At 58.8% G+C, this 20,242-nt stretch overlaps 2 protein-coding genes across 2 annotated transcripts; one reads left to right on the forward strand and one right to left on the reverse strand.

Annotated features, from left to right (window-relative positions):
* Nucleotides 1-685: 685 nt before the first annotated feature.
* BRF2 (BRF2 general transcription factor IIIB subunit) lies at nucleotides 686-3,407 on the forward strand (the record flags this gene model as incomplete). Its single annotated transcript, XM_079547448.1, has 4 exons — nucleotides 686-839; nucleotides 1,624-1,683; nucleotides 2,023-2,344; nucleotides 2,696-3,407. 4 exons carry the CDS (start codon nucleotides 686-688, stop codon nucleotides 3,405-3,407), a joined length of 1,248 nt encoding a protein of 415 aa, XP_079403574.1.
* A 2,151-nt stretch (nucleotides 3,408-5,558) lies between these two features.
* Nucleotides 5,559-18,796, reverse strand: ADGRA2 (adhesion G protein-coupled receptor A2; the record flags this gene model as incomplete). The annotated part of the gene is made up of 19 exons (XM_079547432.1): nucleotides 5,559-6,711; nucleotides 6,907-6,996; nucleotides 7,129-7,274; nucleotides 7,391-7,514; nucleotides 7,612-7,739; nucleotides 7,869-8,077; nucleotides 8,250-8,451; nucleotides 8,524-8,733; nucleotides 8,831-8,992; nucleotides 9,104-9,253; nucleotides 9,342-9,543; nucleotides 9,938-10,102; nucleotides 10,399-10,612; nucleotides 10,723-10,886; nucleotides 10,990-11,061; nucleotides 11,330-11,401; nucleotides 11,490-11,561; nucleotides 14,233-14,304; nucleotides 18,564-18,796. The coding sequence occupies 19 exons, from the start codon at nucleotides 18,794-18,796 to the stop codon at nucleotides 5,559-5,561; spliced, it is 3,840 nt and encodes a 1,279-aa protein (XP_079403558.1).
* Nucleotides 18,797-20,242: the final 1,446 nt, after the last annotated feature.

Below are 20,242 nucleotides of genomic sequence, written 5' to 3' on the forward strand. Positions count from 1 at the left end.
CCCCTTTGGTTTTGTGGAACACTACAATAAAATTACTTTAATTCCAATGTTCTCATCGCTGTGTTTTTTCCTGTGTCAGAGGGAAAGGCAGCGGATGTCTGAGCGCAGCTCCACGAGCCCTTCCTCAACCTGTTTGTGATGGTCAGAGTCACCTGATTTCTGGATAACATCTCCTAATTGAGGTGTGGGATGCTTGGTATGTTCTGTCTCCTGGCAGCTGTGGGGCAGAGGGGACTTTGAAGCACGCTTGAGAACAGGTGAAAAAGGCAGCAATTGCTCAACAGTGACCCGCAGCCCTGAACCCACAGCCTGTGCTGCTGCAGGCAAAGCTCGGCTGCTCCTCGTGTTGAACGTCCTCGCCCTGCAGCTCCTTTATGCTGCATTCATCCCCGCCAGCTGCCCGTGATGTAAACATCTGACGGGGTGGGAAAACCTGCCGGGCGAGCTCATCACGGAGCCGAGAGTTTCTGCGAGCAGAAAATGTGCAAAAGGTCCTCGGCCGGGAGCAAAAGCAGCCGCAGTTCCGCGGAGATCCGCGAGGGAGGCGCCGCTCAGCGACGGGGGGCGGAACGCGCGGAGCCGGAACGCAAAGCTCGGGAGCGGCGTTCCGCCCGGACCTCGACGGAGGTTGCACCGCGCGGCGTTGTGATTGGCTGAGAGCGGTGCGCCCCCCGCGCGGGTCCCCATGGCGGCGCACGGCCGCTGCCCCGAGTGCGGCTCCGCTGCGCTGCTGGAGGACGCGCACTACGCGCAGCAGCAGTTGGTGTGCGCCGCGTGCGGCTGCGTGCTGGCCGAGGGGCTGCTGACCACCACCTACAGCGACGAGGGGCAGCTGCGAGGTGAGGGCTGTGCCGAACGGGGCACCGCAACAACCCCGTGCAGCGCTACGGGCTTAGGGCTGAGTGGTTGGATGACCGTGAAGAGGAAAGGGACCTGGGGGTGCTGGTTGATGCTGAACGCGAGCCAGCAGTGTGCCCAGGTGGCCAAGGGGGCCAACGGCATCCTGGCCTGTATTAGAAATAGTGCGGCCAGCAGGAGCAGGGAGGTGAGCATCCCTCTGTACTCAGCACTGGTGAGGCTGCATCTCCAGTCCTGTGTTCGGTTTTGAGCCCCTCGCTACAAAAAAGGCATTGAGGCCCTGGAACGTGTCCAGAGAAGGGCAACGAAACTGGTGAGGGGTCTGGAGCACAAGTCTTATGAGGAGCAGCTGAGGGAGCTGGGGTTGTTCAGTGTGGAGAAGAGGAGGCTCAGGGGAGACCTCACTGCACTCTACAGCTTCCTGAAGGGAGGCTGTGATGAGGAGGGGTTTGGCCTCTTCTCGCAGGCAACAACCAGGACCCGAGGAAACGGCTGCAAGTTGTAGCAGAGGAGGTTTAGGTTGGACATAAGGAAGAACTTTTTCTCTCAGGCACTGCAATGGCTGCACAGGGAGGTGGTGGAGTCGCCGTCCCTGGCAGCGTTCAAGAGGCATCTGGATGAGGAGCTGCGAGATCTGGTTTAGTGCTTGTGGTAGCAGTGGTGATGGGAGGGCGGTTGCACAGGATGGTCTTGCAGGTCCTTTCCAACCTTGTGATTCTATGGTTCTGTGGTGCTCTCGGTGCTGACTGCTGCTGTTTCTTTCAGAGGTGTCCTATTCGCAGAGCACTGGGCAGAAGGAGCAGTTGAACCGCTGCGAGCAGCGAGGTAAGAGCAGACACCCCCACCTTGGGTTTCTTTCACTTTCTTTCACTTTGAAATCGTCCCCCTTGTCCAGTCATAGCAGGCTCTGCTGAAGGGTCCGTCCCCTTCATCCTTACAGCCCCTTGGCTGCTCTCAGGCCTGCCTGGAGCCCTCCCTTTCCTGGCTGCACAATGCCCATGCTCTGCTTGTCCTCACAGGGCAGTATTCCATCCCTCGGATCATTTCTGCTTTGCTGTAATTCTAACACACCTCTGAAATGGTAAAAAGCCTTCAGGAGCTGACAGTCGAACACGAAGGAAGGAGTTAGTTCTGCTGATCCTTAAGGGCAGTGTCTTTTTTCAGGGATCAGACGGGTCCAGGATCTCTGTAAGGTTCTTCGGCTCCCGTCGGTGTTTGAGGGAACGGCCGTCTCCTACTTCCAGAGGGCACTGCAGCACCCCTCCTTCCACCTGGTCAGCCTGGAGAAGAAGGAGCTCCTGGTGGGCTGCTGCGTGCTGGCAACCTGTCGGCAGCACAACTGGCCACTGACGTTGGGAACGATCTGCTCCCTCCTCTATGCAAAGCAGGAATTGGTCACCAGCGTCTACCTGAGCCTTCAGAAGGAGCTCGGGATCTCAGTGCCGGCGCTGAGCCTTTCAGATCTGGTGAAGACTCACCTTAACAGGTAATGGGAACCTGCGACCCGTGTTGCGCTTTGTGTGCAACACCAGTTTGTGCAGGAGCTTCCAGATGCAGTTGCTGTGGAAAGCTGTTTGGAGAGCAGGCAGTGAGGGACTTAGGCATGGCGAGCTACTGCTTAGCTCGAGAGCAGGGTGTGTTTGCCCTTAAAGACCTCACTATGGCTTTCTTGGTGTTTATTTAGATGGCTGACTGCAGCAGTGGCTGCCACTGTGGTGGAGTATCAGCGAGCCCTCAGGAGGCTGAGGACAGAAATCCCTCACAGTCTGAGCCGTGTTGCTGTAGCCACGTCCCGATGCTTTTCCTGCTGCTAACAGCGGGTTTCCTCCTCTTCCAGTTTCCGGCTGTTCCAGCGCACAGAGGACATCCCTGTCCTGTTTGTGGAGGACAAGGAGTCGATGCTCGCCCGGACCATGCAGGTGGTGGAGCTGGCCAGCGAGACGTGGCTGGTGACAGGCCGGCACCCCGTCCCCATCGTCACAGCTGCAGCCTTCCTGTCCTGGCAGTCACTGCAGCCCTCCGCCCGCCTCACCTGCACGTTCACACAGTTCTGCAAGGCAGCAGGCGTCGACCTGCCTCCCCCAGCACGCCTGAGGCTGAAGGAGCTTTATGACATCCTCCTGAGGATGGCAGCTGAGCTCGCTTGGCTGAAGGTGCTTAACTTGGACAAGAAGACGGTGGTCAAATACATCGGGGATCTGCTGCAGCACCGAAGCTTCCTGCTGAAAAATGCCTTCCGTGCAGCAGATGTGGAGGAGCAGCAGAGGGCAGCCCAGGCCGAGGGCTCCTCCAGCAATCCTCCAGCAGCAGCAGGGACAGCACAGGCCGAGGGCTGTCCCGCAGAAGGGAAACAGAAGGCTGTGGGCAGCCGGAGGCCCTTACTGCCACCCTGCCTCCTCCGTCCAAGGAAGAGGCTGCGCACTGCAGCCTTGAGCGCTTCGGATGCTGGCGTCACTGGAGACGATCCCATCTCTGACGGTGAAATAGAGCAGTACCTGAGGGGCCCAGAGGAGATCAGGGCATTCAGGAGGGCCAAAGCGTGGCAGTAAAGATGAACGTCACTGGAACACCGGAGCACCAGAGAGTCTGGAACCAAAAGCGTAAATCCTGGTGGTTAAAGAGCTGTCGAGTGCTGCAGGGAGGAAATGGGGTGGGGTGGGGAGTGGGCGATGGCTTCTTTCGTGTTCTGGACCACAATGAGTCATTTTAATTAGAAGTAAATACAAACACAGGTGCCAGGAATGGTTTCAGCTGCTCCGGCGTCGGCTGGACAGGGAAACCAATGGGGATCTGCAGCCAAGTGACAGCAGTGGGGTCTACGAGCACAGCACTGCTGGCTGTTCAGTTCACACACTGTGAGGCAGTGACCTGTGTCTGCCTAACGGGCTGTTGTGTTTGCATGCAGAATCTGTGGGGAATAACAGCACTTTTGGCAGATTTTGCAAATCTTTAATATATTAAACAAAACGTATCTGCTAGAAACATTCTATTCATATAAAAATGCAAAAAGACCCCTTTAAAGACATTTCTTTGGCATATTTTCCCTTCCCTCCCCCATGTATATTGCAAGAAGCTCTCTGTTGATCTGTCATTTGCTTGTAATGTAAACATACAAAAAAAAAAGTGTAATTAATAATACCAAGCTTTTTATATAATACTGTCACAGTGCAGCAAGCATATATAACAACTCAGCATCAGCAAGACTGTGTGGGCTGCAGAATTGACATAAGGATGTAAATTGCATCGAATTCCAGGCACAATAAACGTGGCATGAAGCAGGCTGTTGGTCAGGGAAGTCTGGCAGCCCAGGGACACAGCAAAGCCAGTGAACTGCAGCCCTGCAGGACGAGGGGTTCCAAAGGGAGAGGAGTTGGATTCTGAAGGGGAGAAAAATCTGCCTCTAAGTGCTGTTTTGCTCTGCTGACTCCTGGATCCCTCGGCTGTGGGGTAGCAGAGGGCTGGCTTGAATGCTTCCCAGCACTGCAGTCCTTTGCTGCTCCCCGGGACCCCGTGGGAGGTAGGTAAATAATTAAACCCATTTGCACACGTGAGAGAACTGAGGCTGAAAACAGCACAGATAGACTCCCCTCGTTTTCCTTTAAGCAAATGGAGACCTGGGAGTGCTCCTAGAGCTTCCTACAGCCTGCAGTGAGTCTGGCTTTTTTTTGCCTGCTGGAAAAAAGGGGGAGCTGTTTTTAAATGGGGAAGAATAAGTGCTTAGCAAAGTTCCAGCCCTTTGAACGTACTGCAGTCCTTAGGAAGGGCCCTGACAGCACCGTGGGCACCTCACTGTCCAGGAGCAGCCTCCTGTGAGGGAGGAGCCCACACTGGAGGGACAGGAGGTGGCTCAGCACAGCACTGTTGGTGTCCTGGCTTTGTGGGAGCAAAGCCTGCTAGGTCCTGTGTGCACACATGGGTGAAGGATGAGGACCTGCTTTGGTGCCTGCACCCAATTGGGCTCTTTGGTTCCTGGAGGAGATGGGCAACCCGTGTCCACCTCAGGCAGAGCAGTGCTGCTGCTCCACCCGTTTGCATAGGTCACACCTGGGAGGGTTTGGGAGCATTTTCCTGCGGTGCTTTTAGTGTCTGACATCCACAGAGTGCAGACAGTTTCTCGGATCAGTGCCTTCTCTTACCTTGTGCTTGCTTCGCAATATGGCTTTTGCTTTGGCAACCCTCGGGGCTCACTGCTGTCCTTTAAGATAACAACGTTTGCTTTTCATAACACTTCAAACTGAGACTCTTTCAGAAAAAGCTCATTTGGGGCCACCCAAGCGTCTGCACGACCTGCCTACATCTTTGGGAGTATTGCATTCGTGGCTGTGGGAGAGCATTGCTGCTAAGGCGGAGGCACTTGCATCAAGTCTATACATATATACATTCACCAATATAGAAATTTGAAAAATAGACATTTGTTTCCTTTGTATCTTATAAAATAGCATTTAGGATCAGTTTGAAGTGAGGTGCGGGAGCGACGGAAGCGAGGCTGCAATTCGTGCTGCTGAAAAGCAATGGTTGCCTTTCACCTCCGCCTCTCGGTGCTGCAACCTGGGCAGGCTGTGACGCCCGTCCTGCGGGGATGAGGCCCCACGTAGTGCACTTAGCCACGCTCGCAGCCTCTCTCCAGCCTCCTCCGTGCACAGCCTCCAGCCTAGGAGGGCGTGCTGCAGCACTATGGCCATCTGCTCCTTCCCCATCCCTCACACCGTAGTTTCGCTTTTCCAGAGCCCGCTTCTCATCCCCGCCCCGCCGTCAGCACCGGCCAGGTTGACGTCGTACTTGCTGCCCTTCAAGGCTCCGTTGTGGCTGCCCACGTTTAGGGGGTAGGAGCGTCGCTTCGCCTCCCTCTCCGCCTGCTTCACGTTGTCTCTGCTCCGCCGTCGCGCCTCCAGAAAGCCGTCGCTGCCCTCCGACTGGCTGGGTGCCACCTCCCCATCCTGGGTGCCCGCGGCTCGCTGCGCAGCGCAGTTGTTCATGGGGCTGTTCCTGCTGCTGTGGTAGCTCTCGGAATGGCTGTTGTGCACGCTGCCGCTTTCGCTCTGCTCGGAGGAGGGGCCCCGCAGCACCTTCAAGCGGTGGTGCTTCCCCTCGCGGTGCTGCTTAGTTCTGCTCTTGTGGTTCCTGCGGTGGTTGTTGGCGTTTCTCCCCACCCCGGAGCTTCTCCCCCCGTCGCCGTGCTCCGCTTCCTCAGCCTGGCTCTGTGCCGCCCGCAGGTTGGTCAGCTTGCAGCGGCCGGCGGCTGAGCCCGCGCTGCTGGGTGAGGAGGAGGACGTGGCGCTGCGGGCGGCTTCGGGATCGCAGCTGATGAACATCTGGGAGCCGTCCTCTACCGCCGCCGTGCCGGGGTGGCTGTAGGGCTGCATGGGCAGCGCAGAGCGGTAGGAGGGGCAGCAGGAGAACCACGAGCCCAGCACGTCCCGGCGACGGACGCAGTGATGGATGAAGATGAAGAGTCCCAGCGCCACGGCCGTCACCCCGTAGAGGCAGCTGAAGACGACGTTGAGATCTCCACGCTGGGACACGGCCATGGCTCCAAACGTCCATAAGGCCACATACATGGCGTGCACAGCCAGCAGTGCCCAGAGCTGTGCCTGCAGTGAGTACACACCATCCACCTCCGGGCAATGCGTCCCTGAGTGCAGCGTCACTGAGATGGAGCCTGAGTCTGTCAGCAGCTCCCCGTTGGTCCCCAGCCTCGGCGGTGTGCCTGGCAACTCCGGGGGCTCCTTCCCACGGGGAGCCTGGCACTGCAGGCTGAGTCCAGCACACAGCAGGTACAGCCAGGTGACCAGCAGGATGAAGGCCACCGGCACGTAGAAGGCACCCAGGCTGGGCCTCCACACCAGCCAGCAGCTGCAGGGGAAAGAAAAGGATCCAATCAGTATAGCTTCAGCCCCTGGACATGTCCAATGGCCTCTCTCCATGGGTTATGCATGGCTCGTCAATAGACAGCTCCTGGGATGGATTCCACAAGCATTTCCCTGGATTCCCAGCACTGCTGGCTTCCCTTCCCCTTGCCCAGGCTGAGGAAGGCAGCAGGACACTTACTAAGGGTTGTTGTCGTGGTAGTTGTGGATGTTGACAGCCGCTGTGATGCCGCAGATGATGAGGGGGATCCCACCAGCAATCAGATAGAACCTGAAAAGAGAGAGCACACCAAGAGCACACCGGGGTGCTGGGTCAGAGCACACCAAAATTATGCCATGCTGCCGAGTGCAATTCCCAATTGGGAGGACCCAGGGAGGAGTCCCAGGCAGGGGATGGCAGTACCGCAGCATGGGCCGAGGGGTCGGCGGTGCTGAATCCCCATCTGGCTGCCGAGGTGCTTTCCAGGTCGCCTCCTTGTAGAGGACACGGGCTTTCACCACCATCCACAGCAGTGTGGACAGGGAGGAGTAGTGCAAAATGATGCCGACCTGCGGGACGAGGTGACGTGGTCAGCACAAGGGTGATGCAGCCAAGGGAAGCTCGACTGTTCAGCTTGGAGGAAGGCCCCATTTGGGGTCCCCCCCGTTGCAGCAGTGGCACCCACCGCTTGGCAGACGACCAGGTAGCCGGTGAGGGTGATGCCTCCTGCAAACACTGCTGATGTCATGGCCATGTGGAAGCAGAGGTTAAGGAGCATGTGCCAGCACTTCCGCGTGATATGAATGGTGCTGGAGGGAGCAGAAGGGAGCGGTGAGCTGCCTGGCTTGGGCTGTCCACCTCCAGCCATACCCCCACCTCCAGCCAAGGCCACACCGTGATGCTCACCCGTGGTGGACGATGTATGTGATGATGGTGGTGAAGAGGCAGAGCAGCAGCACGGCTGTGCAGGTGTACATGGCTGGGTGCAGCACCTCCACTGGACCTCGTGCCTCGCTGGGGAACCCGCTCAGCTCCTGCACGGCACCACACAGCCCGTCAGACCCTACCCCATAGCCCCACAGCCTGCAGTACCACGCAACATACACCTCCACAGTGCGAGCACAGAGCCCCAGTGCTCACCCCCCACCTGCTGCCCCATTTACCATGAGCACAGCCACGTTGCTGAGGTGCCGGCAGTGCAGGGAGGTGACGTTGGGCTCACGGGCAGCCAGCTGGCAGCCCTCGGCGCTCCAACCCCCCATGCCCCCCAGCACCTCAAAGTTCCAGTAGGCAGCCACGGGGTCTGCACCCTCCCCGGGGTGTCGCAGCGACACGGCCACCGGCTCCGTCAGGTTCCCTACACTGCAGCCATCTGCAGGGATGGAGAGAGCTGGTGAGCCAGGGGGATCCCCCCCCCCCCAAAAAAAAACACCACTTTCCCTTCAGCAGCACAGCCCAAAGAAATGGCTTTGCTCTGCAGGAGCGCTGCGGAGAACAGCTCTAATCTCTATAGAAAGGCAGCCCTGCTGGCACACAGCCCTTACATGTCCCTGCATAGATGACTGGCGTGGCCACGCTGCGCCGCTTGCCGTCGTCTGCTAGACGTGAGGAGTTCCCTGTGCTGCAGAAGAGCTTCCCGTTGCGGAACACCAACAGCTGCAACTTGCAGTCGGCCAGCGGGGTGGGTGGAACGGGGCTGGCAAAGAGGCTGGGCGGCAGCTGGATGGAGGCCAGGGCAATGCTGTTCTGTGGGCACGCAGTCATCGGTGAGATCAAGCCGCACCCTCAAAAACCCCCTCACCCCCATCAGACCCATACCTTGATGTGGAAACTGCTCAGGGAGACGTTGGGGCGTCCTGTGGTGCAGCGCAGTCGCAGCTGCTGGTCAGGTTGGGGCTCGGCTGCCTGCTCAGCCAGGGCCGTGCGCCCAGGAGGGCCCCCATCCCGGCGCTGGAACGCCACGCAGCTCAGCCCCACGTAGCTCTCAGGCTTTACCACGTACGCCTCGAAGGCGATGTTGCGTGAGTTCTGCCAGGCACAGAGCAGTGAGGCGGCTGTCAGCCCAGCATGGGCAGAGACCCCTAACATGGGCATGGACGGACCCCCACCGCGTGCAGGGACTCACCACTGCCATGTGCTGGGAGTTGGTGCTGAGGGTGTGCGCTGCGATCTTCTCCAGGGAACGCACGATGCTGGTGCATGCCTTCTCTTCTTTCTGTGACATCCAGAGGATGTGGTCGTCCACCAGCATGATGTTGCTTGCCATCTCCACGATCACATCGGTGAGCTGCGAGGAGAGCCGGCTGCAGGTCGCGCTCAGTTCATTCATCCCCAGTTCATGCTTCCCTCCCAGTACCCACCATGCACGGATGGGGAAAGCAAAGAACAGCAGCATTACCTGCTTGATCTGGTCCACGTAGCCAATAAACTTCTCAATCATCTGAGCCACGTAGAGGACATCAACCATATCTGAGAAGTTGGCAGCCTCGGCTGTGTAGACGCGCAGCTGGTGAGCCAGTGTCAGTGCATTGGAGGCATTGATGGGCATCTGTAGGGTGGCACAACCACAGGGCACGATCACTGCTGTGCCTGACCCCAACCTCAGCAATCCGTGCGGGGCTGAACAGCTGGCTCACCAGCACAAAGGTGTAGAGCACACGGGTGATGTCGTTGGTGTAGAGGCAGTGGGAGTAGTCGCCCTCCTCCCAGCGCCCCGCACGGTCACAACGCCTGGACGCTTGCTTCTCTGCTGCTGGACCCCCACTTGCTGGCCCCGAGGCGAAGGGGTACTGCAGGCATGACTGGAAGGCGGTGATGCCAGCCAGCGTGCGGGGCCACCTGGATGCGCACACACACACAGTGACAGTGGGGCAATGCTCCCCACGAAGCTGCTGTCCCCCCATCCCACATCCTGCTCGGCTCAGAGCAGCGCAGGGGGGCACCGCTAATCGAAGCCACATTGACTGCAGCAGTAATTTATATTCTGGAACAGCCCTGCCGAGGTTACGGCAGACGCCCAGAGCCTTTCGTCTTGTGCCAGAGAAATTCCAACACCTCTGCTGCTGGAGCCTGGCTGCGATGCCGGCACGGGAAGGCCTTCAAAGGCGCTCATGCTCCCTGTGGCTGCTAATTGCAAGCAGATGATTGGGCACCTGTGGGCCCCCGCCTGCAGGCAGCCCCCTGCCCGGCACGCATCGCACACGGCCACGGCCACACTGCTACTGGTCTCTACCTGAAGTCCCCTCGGTTGTTGGTGACGCGCTCTGCAGGGCAGTAGGACGCAGAGGTCTCCAGCACCACGATCTCCACCTTCTTGCTGACGTTGCCCTGCGAGGTGGAGACGGCACACTCCCACTCACCGTTGGCGGAGACGTGGATGTTGGAGAGGATGAGTTCACTGTGGGCAGAGGGGACACGTTGGCATGGAGGGGCAGTCCCTGGAGTAGGGACATGCACCAAGAAACAATGCCAACACTTTGCATCCCACCTACAGCACTTGGTACCCGCAAACCTGCAAGCCCTGCACTGTCCCCAGCCCATATGCACTCCATCTCCACCTCTATCTCCATCCTAATCCCTATTCCCATCCTTATCCCTGTTCAATCCTCTCCCCATCCCACCTCCGTTCCTACCCCCATTCACATCTCTATCCCCATCATCCCCATCTCAATCCCGATCCCATCCTGTTCCCACCTGGTGATGAAGGTGCAGTCATGGATGAGGCTCTCCTCCACGATGACGCCCGCCCGCTCATCCTCCTGCACTCGCTGCTGGTTGTGGTACCAATGGATCTGGGTGCTGTTGTCCAAATAGGTGGCGGTGCACTGGAAGGGCAGTCGGTCCCCCTGGAACACCACCTGGCGCAGCGACGGGATGAGGTGGTGGGTGTGCAGCTCCGGGGTGCCGGCTGCAGGGGTGGGGGGTGGTGGGGAGGGGAAGGATGGGACACACACACATGTGGTGTGAGGCCCCCCCGGCCCTGGCACACTGCCCACACCCTTCTTCTCTCCTGCTCACCGCATTGCAGCTGGTTCTCCTGTGCGCTACGCAGCGGGGTGCTGTGCAGGTGCCGTGGGTACACACACAACGTCCGCTCCGAGATCTGCGCTGAGCGGTTGCGGGCCCAGGGAAGCACCCAGAGCAAATTGCAGTCACACGTCAGGTATTCGGTGGCAAAATCCCTGCAAGGGTCAGCAGCCGTGTGGGGAGGCTGAAGGTGGAGGTGGCACAGCTGTGCACAACTCAGAGAGGGTCTGTGTTTGGGGGTGGACGTGGTGTACTCACACGACTTTCAGTGAGGGCAGCTCGTCAAAGACGCCAGGGGGGAGGCTGGAGAAAATGTTTCCTGACATGTTACTGCAAGAAGCACAAAGCTGTGGAGGAGACTGGGACATGCTTGGAAAACCTAAAGTCCTCTCACATCCTGGAGCTGCTGGTGTCACCCACTGGTCTGGGCATCCTCATCCCCACCTCCATCCCATCCCCACCCAGTCCTAGAGATGAAAGCTTTTAGGAGGGGACCAGGAGTCCGAGCCCCCTGATGTGTCCCATTTACAGCCCCCACCACCCAACACAGTGTGTGGGAGATGGTGGCCCTTCTAGGGGAGCCCACGGCACTGCTTACAGTCGGAGGAGGTTGGTGAGACCCTGGAAGACGCTGGCGCTCAGACAACCGATGCGGTTGTTGGAGAGGTCCCTGCAAGGAAGTAGAGGGGCTGTGAGTGCTGGAGATGCTGAGCTGCTCCCAATCCCCACGGGCTGCCCTGCACTCCCCGGGTACTTACAGACGCTTCAGCTCGGGGAGCCCAAGGAAGGCGCCTGGCTGCACCGTGCTGATCAGGTTGTTCTTCAGGTCCCTGAGGGGAGACAGACACGGAGCTCAGGGCGTGCAGCCAGCATCCTGCCCCTTCCATCAGCACAGCTCCACAGTGCTCCCAGCCAGATGGAAGCCTTGGGAACGCAGCCTCACTCCCAGCACACTGCAGCCACACAGAGCCAGGCACCCCAGGGACACATCAGGGCCCCACACGTACCGTGCTCACCTTTCCCTCCTGCAGAGCTGTTTCCAGAGCAGCCTTATCCCAGCAAGGCTACTAGGATAAGAGCACGCTGCAAATGTCAGTGCAGCTTCACAGTGGCTTTGCAGCCCGGAGGAAGCTCGATTGGGTTATTACACTGATTGCAGGCGTGTATCTTATCAGAGGCACGCCAGGCACGCAGCAGCCGCTGCAGTAGGGACGTAGGGAGAGCTCTCAGCTGCTGCGCTTCTGCTGAGCAGAGGTGTCCCATGGGTACAAGGCACACAGCCAGCTCTCAGGGCGCTGGGCAGGGTGCAGAGGTGTGCAGGGCTGTGGGTGTGCAGGGCTGTGGGTGTGCAGGGCTGTGGGTGTGCAGATTTACAGGGGTGGCTCAGGTGAGCCCCAGTGCTGAAGGAACAGCTCCACTCACCCACACCTGTAGTGCAAACCCAGCCATCCCAACAACCCTCCCCATCCCAACAACCCTCCCCATCCCAACAACCCTCCCCATCCCAACAACCCTCCACCACAGAACACGCCTGACCCTGGGACAGCAGCCTGGCCCCACGGACGGACAGACAGACAGACAGACAGACAGACAGACAGACAGAAAGACCCACCCCACACCTGCGGCACCGGCACTGTGGGATCTCCACAACTCTGCACGCGGCACCGTTCAACGTCCCCCCCTCCCCACACACAGCGTTGTTCATTCATTCCTTTGTTGGACCTTTCCCAGTGCTTCCATGTGCAGGCAGCTCACACAGGCTTTTAGTTGTGCTCCCAGCCCCATCTACAGCACGTGGGATGGAGTTACCATGAGTGTGATTTTCTCCCGTGCTCGCTCCCATCAGAGCCTTTCAGCACAGTGCCCAATGCCTGGCTGACAGGAGCCACTGTCACCATGGGGCTACCTCAAAACTCACAGTCCTGTATGGGGCCATCGAGGGACCCATCCTGGCCAAATCCCAGCCCCTGAGCACGGTGGTGCCGGCGGAGGGCACGGCACTCCCAGTTGGGGCTGCGCTAATGAGGGTGGCCGCATACCGGCCCTGCTCACACTCATTAATCTCATTACGCCGCCACATATCAGTGGTGATGCTGAGCTGCCAGCCCCGAGGGGCGGTGGGCGTGGGGCTCTTGGGAATGGCTTGGGGACTCTGGAAACAGCTCAGCCCCAATGACTGCGTCACACCGGGACGCCAAACCCCCATGGCCCCATGACCAAAGCAAGGGGGCCCCTGAGGTCCTTGTGGTGCCAGCACAGCCCCTCTGTGGGGCTTCTCTGTGCTGCAGCCCTGGACCGACCCGATGCATAGAATTAGAGCTGCTGTCGGGAGCAATCAGGCGCAGCCCTGTGCAGGCTGGGGGACGGGGGGATGCTGCCCATGGCTGTGCTCTGAGCTGAGCTTCAGTGGAGGCCACCCCATGCTACACACACAGAGACCTCAGGGCATGGGGATGTGCAGACCTTCAGCACCCAGGGGCTGCGGTTCCCAGGTATCACCCCTGGGCTAGGCTGCTCCCTGTCCAGGCTCATTAATCCTCTCGTTAATGAGAACTCAGTGCCAGGAGCCTAAATGTGACCCCATACTTCAACCACAGCATGGGAGAAACTTGGGTCCACAAAATGACTGCTTCAAATAGAATCCCAAAACTGCTCCATGCGTATTTTCATGGCTTCAAAAATCTCACGTCAGCCTCAACACCATGCACTGGGAACACAAGCCCAGAGGCAATGCCATGCCCTGCAGTTCCTGCCCTGACCCAGCACTGCACACCCACTCCCCATGGAGCAGCTGGCCTCTTCTGGCCAGGGCAGGTGCACACTGCATAACTCAAACAAGCTTCACGTTCATAAATGCTTCCTTGTTTGAGCTAATGAGATCCAGGCTGTGCTGATCCCACTGCCCATGGGGAGCAGTGGTGAGACCCCTGGGTAGTGGGGCTGGGACCAATGGGTGCTGTGGTGCCAATCAGAAGCCTGGGCACCATGGAGGGGTCCCTGCACCCCAAAGGAATAAGGACATCCTTGGCACCATGTGCCACGGGATGGTGCAGGCACAGTGCCCTGCAGGGACCCTCCTGCAAAGGGGTGGGCACCCATGGGCTGTCCCCACAGCTGGAGCCCCCCGGCCCCGGTGTCACCCCATCCCTGTGGGGCTGAGGAATGTGTGAGCCCCTTGAAGGGGAACAAAACACCCTCAGTGTGCCCGTCCCCACTCCTAAAAACCTACAGATCAGATCCATATGGGGGCCATAAATCTCCTCTTATTAACGCTCCCATCATAGAGATGCCTTTCATGGAGAGATAAGAAAGTTGACTTTGTTTGGGGGGACAATGTCGCTTTTCATACCAGCCCCCACTGAGTGTGGCCCCCCCCGGTGCCTCTGCCCCAATCCAGCTTCCAGAGACCCCAGGATGCCTGTGGGTGCTGGTGGCAAACCCAATGCCCAGAGGCTCACTGAGTAGCCTAACCCACACCACCCCCAGCCTCCATTCACTCACAGCTTCTCCAGCGCCCGCAGCCCGAAGAAGGAGCCGTTCTGCAGCACTGTGATCTTGTTGTTGCTCAGCAGCCTGTGGGGATGAGAGCACAGGGATGGAAGGAGAGGGAAGGTGCTGTTACATGGGCTGTGATGGAGATGCCCAAGGATCAGTGAGGCTGGGGGATTGGGAATAGCTGGATCTGTGGCAAGGTGGCATCGCTGGGGGATGACACGGGACACAGAGCACCCTTGTGGGGACACCATGCCATGGTGGCACTGGGCTGGAGGTCCCAAGGGCTGTATCAGTGCCTGGGGCATCACAGCATAGAGTTGCACGTGTAGGCAATAAGAACCCCCAAACCTGCACTGAGCAGCATCGAGGAATCCTCAGCCCCCACCCCATTAGAGATCAGTGTGGCAGGAAGCGCAGAGGGAAACCGCAGCAGGGAGGGCTCCCCGGGAACCCCATCCGGGGGCGAGCAGCAGGAAAAAAGGCCTCATTGAGGGCTGTGCCAGGGCTGTTTACACACGGGCCGTCCCTGCAGCTGCGCTGAATGGGAACTGTGTGCTGCAGACAGGACGAGCTCCGCACCATCCCAGTCCCAGGGGGCAGACGTCGGGTTTCCCTGGCCTCATTCCCGCATCGCAGCCAAGACTGGGGGACTCCAGAGGGGTTGCAACCTATCCCCAGCAGCAGCTCAGCCCTATCCCATTCCATGGCACTCACATGGCACCCAGTTCTCTCACTACAGCCCCCAAGGGATGCTGCTGCAGTGGAGCACGCTGCTCTCCATGGATGTTGCACTCACCACTGTGTCCCCACCACCATGTGCTCTCCACAAGGGTGCAGCTTTGGCTGGGGTTACAACCAGGGCTGCACCCAGCTGGGAACATGGCCCCCAGCCCACCATGGGCCCCAGGAAGGAGCCCCCATGCCAGGAGATGTCTTTGTTCTTCTGACCCCTGGGACCATCAGCTGTGTTTCTGCCATAAAAACAAAACTCCCCTCCATAAAAGGCAAAGCTCAGGCTGTCCAAGATGAAATCAGTATCCTGTGTGATCTGCAGCCAGGCTGCGGGGAGAGCAGAGGCGGGAGCAGCCTCCATCCTGTGCCTGATGGAGCTGGGACCCCCTGCACCTATTTGTGCAAGGAACAAAGCTCCCAATGAGTGACCAAAGGATGCTGGTCTTTTTTCCCAGGCAGCCCCACTGGGCTCCACGGAGATCCATGAGTTAGTGGTGATGTGTCTCTGCTGGCACCACTCAAAGCAAGGAACCAAGAAAGCTCTGAATGCATGAGATGGATGCATGGGGCTGCAGGAGGGATCCAGCCATGGCAGTGGGTCCCTGTCAGGATCCTTACAGCCATTGATGCAGGGGGACGTGGTCCCTGTGCCCAGGCTGCCTGCAAGGCTTGGCACACCATGAAAGTGCAGAACCACGAGCAGGACATGGCACTGAAGTGGGACAGTTCTGCAGCACCCAGGAACCCGTTGGCTGACGCTGCGTTCATCGAGTGATGCTGGATCACTCCCCAAGGGTAATGCAGAGATGACAGAGCAGAGCATGAAGGAAAAGCAAGGGGTGGGTGATGGGTCCCACTGGGTCCCACCTCCTCTCCCCAGACCCCATTACCAATGGCACGGAGCCCACGAGGCACCAGCGCAGGCGCAGAGATGGAGAAATCCCTTTCCCTTCTCATTTTTCTTCCCCTCATCTCAAAAAAGAGGAGCCAAAAAATGGAACAAAAAAAAAAAAAAAAAAACCAACTAAAAAACCCCAACCAACAAAAAACACACACACACACACACAAAAAAAAACAACAACCCAAACAAGCTTGTTTTTTCAAGCGTGCTGGAATCCACTTGGATAAATAACTGCTCCAGAACCCGGCCTGCTGGAACAATAAACTTCCTATGTCCCCGACCAAAAAAGGAGGCAGCGGCCGCGCTCCCCGCAGCCGGCGTGCAGCGGGAGGAGGACGCGGCACGGAGGTTAATAGTGGGGCGAGGATGGTGGGGGTGGGGAGCACAGCTATGCTTTGCTCTCTGAGTGCATTAATTTAAAGCATATGCTGTGTGCAGATAGGGCCGTGCCCTGCGCGGCGCTCGGCCGCCGGCGGGGGATTGTAGGAAGGGTGAAGCGGGGGCCCCTGGTGCTCCCCAACCCCCTCCTCCCCCCCCCCCAAACCGGGGCGGTGCCACCAGCTCACGTCACACCAGGCTATTTCGGATGGTGAAAATTATTGTTCCAACCCTCAGCACAGGAAAAAGGAGCCCCTGAGAGAGGGAAAAGTGGTCAGAGTGGAGCGGTGCAGGGATGGCCCTGGGGACGTCACGTCCCTGTCACCCCACGGCTCTGCAGGGTCCCCAGTCTGTAGGGATGGGAAGGAAAAAAACCCACTGACCCCTAAAAACTGCCCAATCAATATCAAAAGGTTTCCAAAAGAAAGCGCCTGCAGGGCCCAGGATAAGCAGAGGGGAGTTCAAGTAGAACTGGAAATTGGTCATAAGTCAAAGCCCTCCATTCCCTGCAGACAATCTGTAATTTCAGTGCAATCAAGCTGTGTGCAGAAATGAGGCCTGCGTTGGGATTCCACATCTGGAAGAGGTTTGGGCTCCTGCCCGTGTGACAGCAGGGCCAACAGGGTGATTGGGGCGGGTGGGGACGCAGCACACTTCCATCAGGGTGTGAGCACGGGGTGGAGGGGGGGCATTCAGCCCCATTAGCAAAGGCAGCAGTGCTGCAGGGACATCCCCAGCCAATGCCCTGAGATGCCAGTGCCCAGCACCAAGGAAACTGCAGTCCCAGGAGGATGGATGATGCCCACTGGAGCAGGACGTGTGGCAAGCAGCACAACGGGAAGCAAAGCACAAAGAGGTGCAGGAACTGCACAGGGTGGGTGGCAGAGAGCACACAAATGTCTGCTTGGGTTGCATGGGGACATTGTGTCACCAAACCCCACGCGTGCTCCTGGCCAGCACTGCAGCAAAGAACTGCACGGCTCTGCACAAAATGCACCGTGTGCCCCACGGTCGAGCTGCCCCTGGGGCACGCAGGAACTGTGGGCTGCCCAGAGGGATGTCCCCACAGCCTTAACCACACCTGGCAGCACTGGGAGATGCTGGGTGAACCTGGAGCCCCTGGTTTTGATTGTCCCATCTGGAAAAGGTTTAGCATAAATCATGTTTACTGCGAGAGAGCAGAGCCCAGGGTCACCACGTATTTGTAGGTTTCTGTCTATGCCAGTAGGTTTCGTGTCACGTCGGAGCGGGGTTGTGTCACGTCCTGATGCTGCCATGCAGTCACCCCAAAAAGAAGCTCAAGAGCAAGCGAGGAATGGGACGCTGCTCCCAAATACAACTCAACAAAGCACTCCCAACCCTTGTGGGTGCCTGCAGTGGGCTGACACGTCACAGCACCCCAGGGCAGGGATTGCAAGAGCAGAGCAGCGTGGGGAGAGCACTGCTGCAGCGTGCAGCTCCAGCACAGCAGCACGGGATGGGACCACAGCTTCAGGGCCATCGATGCTTCCATTGCGACCACTACATTTCAGAGCTCACGGTGCCACACAGCTCGGATGAGCTTTGAGGACATGCTCCATATTTATGGGTTTTCACCAGGCCAACATCATCACCCTGAAATGAAGCCTCTGCACAGCGAAGGGCAGATGGGAAAACATGAACTGCTCCAAAGCAGCCACAGGACCCCCATGCAAGAGCAAATACGTGGTCATTGGGCAGGACCGGGAGCACCCTGTGCACTGCAGGACCTCAAAAGCAGGACAAGGTTCTGGTGGGACGGGTGAAAGTGCCGATTCCAGCAGCGGCCGTGCCGTCACTGCCCTCCCAGGCAGCTTTAATTCAAACCTCCCTGCCGCAGTTATAAATAAACACACACCGCTGCCAGCGCCTGCCCAGATCCCGGAGCTCCCCTGCCCAGGGCCGAGCGGAGGGAGAGAAGCGACAACTCAGCCCCATGGCAGAGCCCAAATCCACAGCATATCAGATCCGTCTGGAGCAAATATTCCCAGTAAAAAGCTTTCAAACAAAAACATCCTCCCCCAGCGCTCCGATCAGCAAACATCGCGGAAGGAAACGCGGGGATGGAGCCCGTTTCCTGCGCTTCCACATCGGGTCCACTCTGCGCACCCACATTTCCAGCCCACGGAGACGAAGAGATCCCGGGGCGTCTCCACGACGGCTTTAAAACCCCATCGAACAGCGCTCCGCGTTACGCAGAGCAGAAAAACCGCTACAGTCGGAGCAGAGCCGCCGAGCTCACGAGAATCGGTAGAGTTCGCTCTGCGTGGGACGAAGGGACGCGGGCACGCGTGTGCGCGGTACTCACAGCGTGGCGGTGCCGTCGGGCAGCAGCCGCGGTTCGGGAGGTGCGGGGAGGGCCGCTCCGTTGCACAGAACCCGGCGGCGGGGCACGGTGGGGCCGCTCGCCTTGTGCCGCTCCGCCGCGCACTTACAGCCCACGCTTTGCACCGCGCAGCTCCGCACCGCCGCCGATTCCGCAGCCCCGCTCAGCGCCGCCGCCGCCGCTAAGAGCAGAGCCGCCGCCGCCGCCCCCCGCATCGCCCCGGCACCGGGAGCTCCGGCTCCCCGAGCCCCGGGGCGGCTCCGGCGGCGCCTCCCCCGCTTGCAGCGCTCCGCCGCCAGCCCTGGCGCCTCCCCCGGACCGCCCCCCGCCACCGCCTTCTTCTTCTCCTCCTCCTCCCCCCCGGCCCGGCCACCACCGGACGGCCCCGGGTGGGGTGCAAGAACGGGGATCCCGAGGGGGCAGAGAGGCGTCGGACATGGCGCGGAGCTGCAGGGCAAAGGGCTCAGCCCGACGGCACGGAGCGGGGCTCGAAGCGCAGAGCTGGAACCCTGTGCGTCCAGCGGGAGATGGAGCCCCGGGCATCCATGGAGAGAGAGAGATGGAGAGCTGGGCATCCATAGAGACACAGAGAGAGACGGAGCCCTGTGCCTCCATGGAGAGAGATGGAGATGCAGCTCCATGTATCCACAAGAAAACATGCAGCCCCGCACCTACAGAGCTCACATGGTCCATACAGACCATGACGTGACCCTGCAGTGACAAGCACTGCATCCCAGGGACATGCAGCCCTGCTGGCCCCCCAGGGCCCCACACTGCAACCAATGCACAAACTTTCACTGTCACTTCACTGCTTCGCTCCCTCCTGGCCCCTTCTCTGCAGTCAGCATTCCTCCCTGCTCGCTTTTAACTTTGTTTGCCTCAGTGCTTTTCATGCTAAGTTCAATATTTTCCTTCCTGCTCCCTCCCTCCCACGTCCCCACTGTCCCCTGTGCTCCCCCAGCCCCTCTCAGCCCCACGTTCATCTTCTCCATGCACGCCACTCACTGCAGCTCCAAATCAAAAGCGATCAAAGCACGAAACGAATTCTTTGGGAAGCCTCCAGGAAGAGGGAGAAGAGGGCCACAGAATGGAGGCAGAGGCTGATTGGGGAAAGCAGTTTCTCTCCAGGGCCAGCAGTGTATGGAGGAGGAAGAAATTGACTCCATTCTCTAAATAAATAGATCTCACTGTGGTGGTGGGCGTAAGGAGATACTCATCACACTCCCATCATTATAAGAGCACAAACCCAGCTCCAGGAGCTTGGTCACCAAGTCACAGTCATGCACACCGTGCCCCTTTGCACTCCTTTTCTTTATTTTTTTTTGAGCAAAATTTCCACTGCAGCAATCACTTCCCACTGCTCATTGCTTCAGGATGCTGGGCCCGGACTCCACAGCTGGAGCTGGGAGCAGCAGGAAACTGTTTGTATCCAGCATCCGCCCTGAGATCCTGCATGAACAGGTGATGGCCAATGGGAGGAAGAGGCTCCACTGACCCCCAAAACAAACACTGAGCCCTGCCTCCTCTTCATGCTCTGCAGAAAGCACGAGCGGTGCTCTCTCCTCCTCCTCCTGTAGGTAACACAGCAATGCTCTGCCACTAGATCAAGCCCTACAACAACTTCTCATCACCCTGCAGTGTTTGTAAAGGATGCACCATTT

Source organism: Tetrao urogallus (genome assembly GCF_951394365.1).
Source record: "Tetrao urogallus genome assembly, chromosome: 27".
Classification (NCBI taxonomy): domain Eukaryota; kingdom Metazoa; phylum Chordata; class Aves; order Galliformes; family Phasianidae; genus Tetrao; species Tetrao urogallus.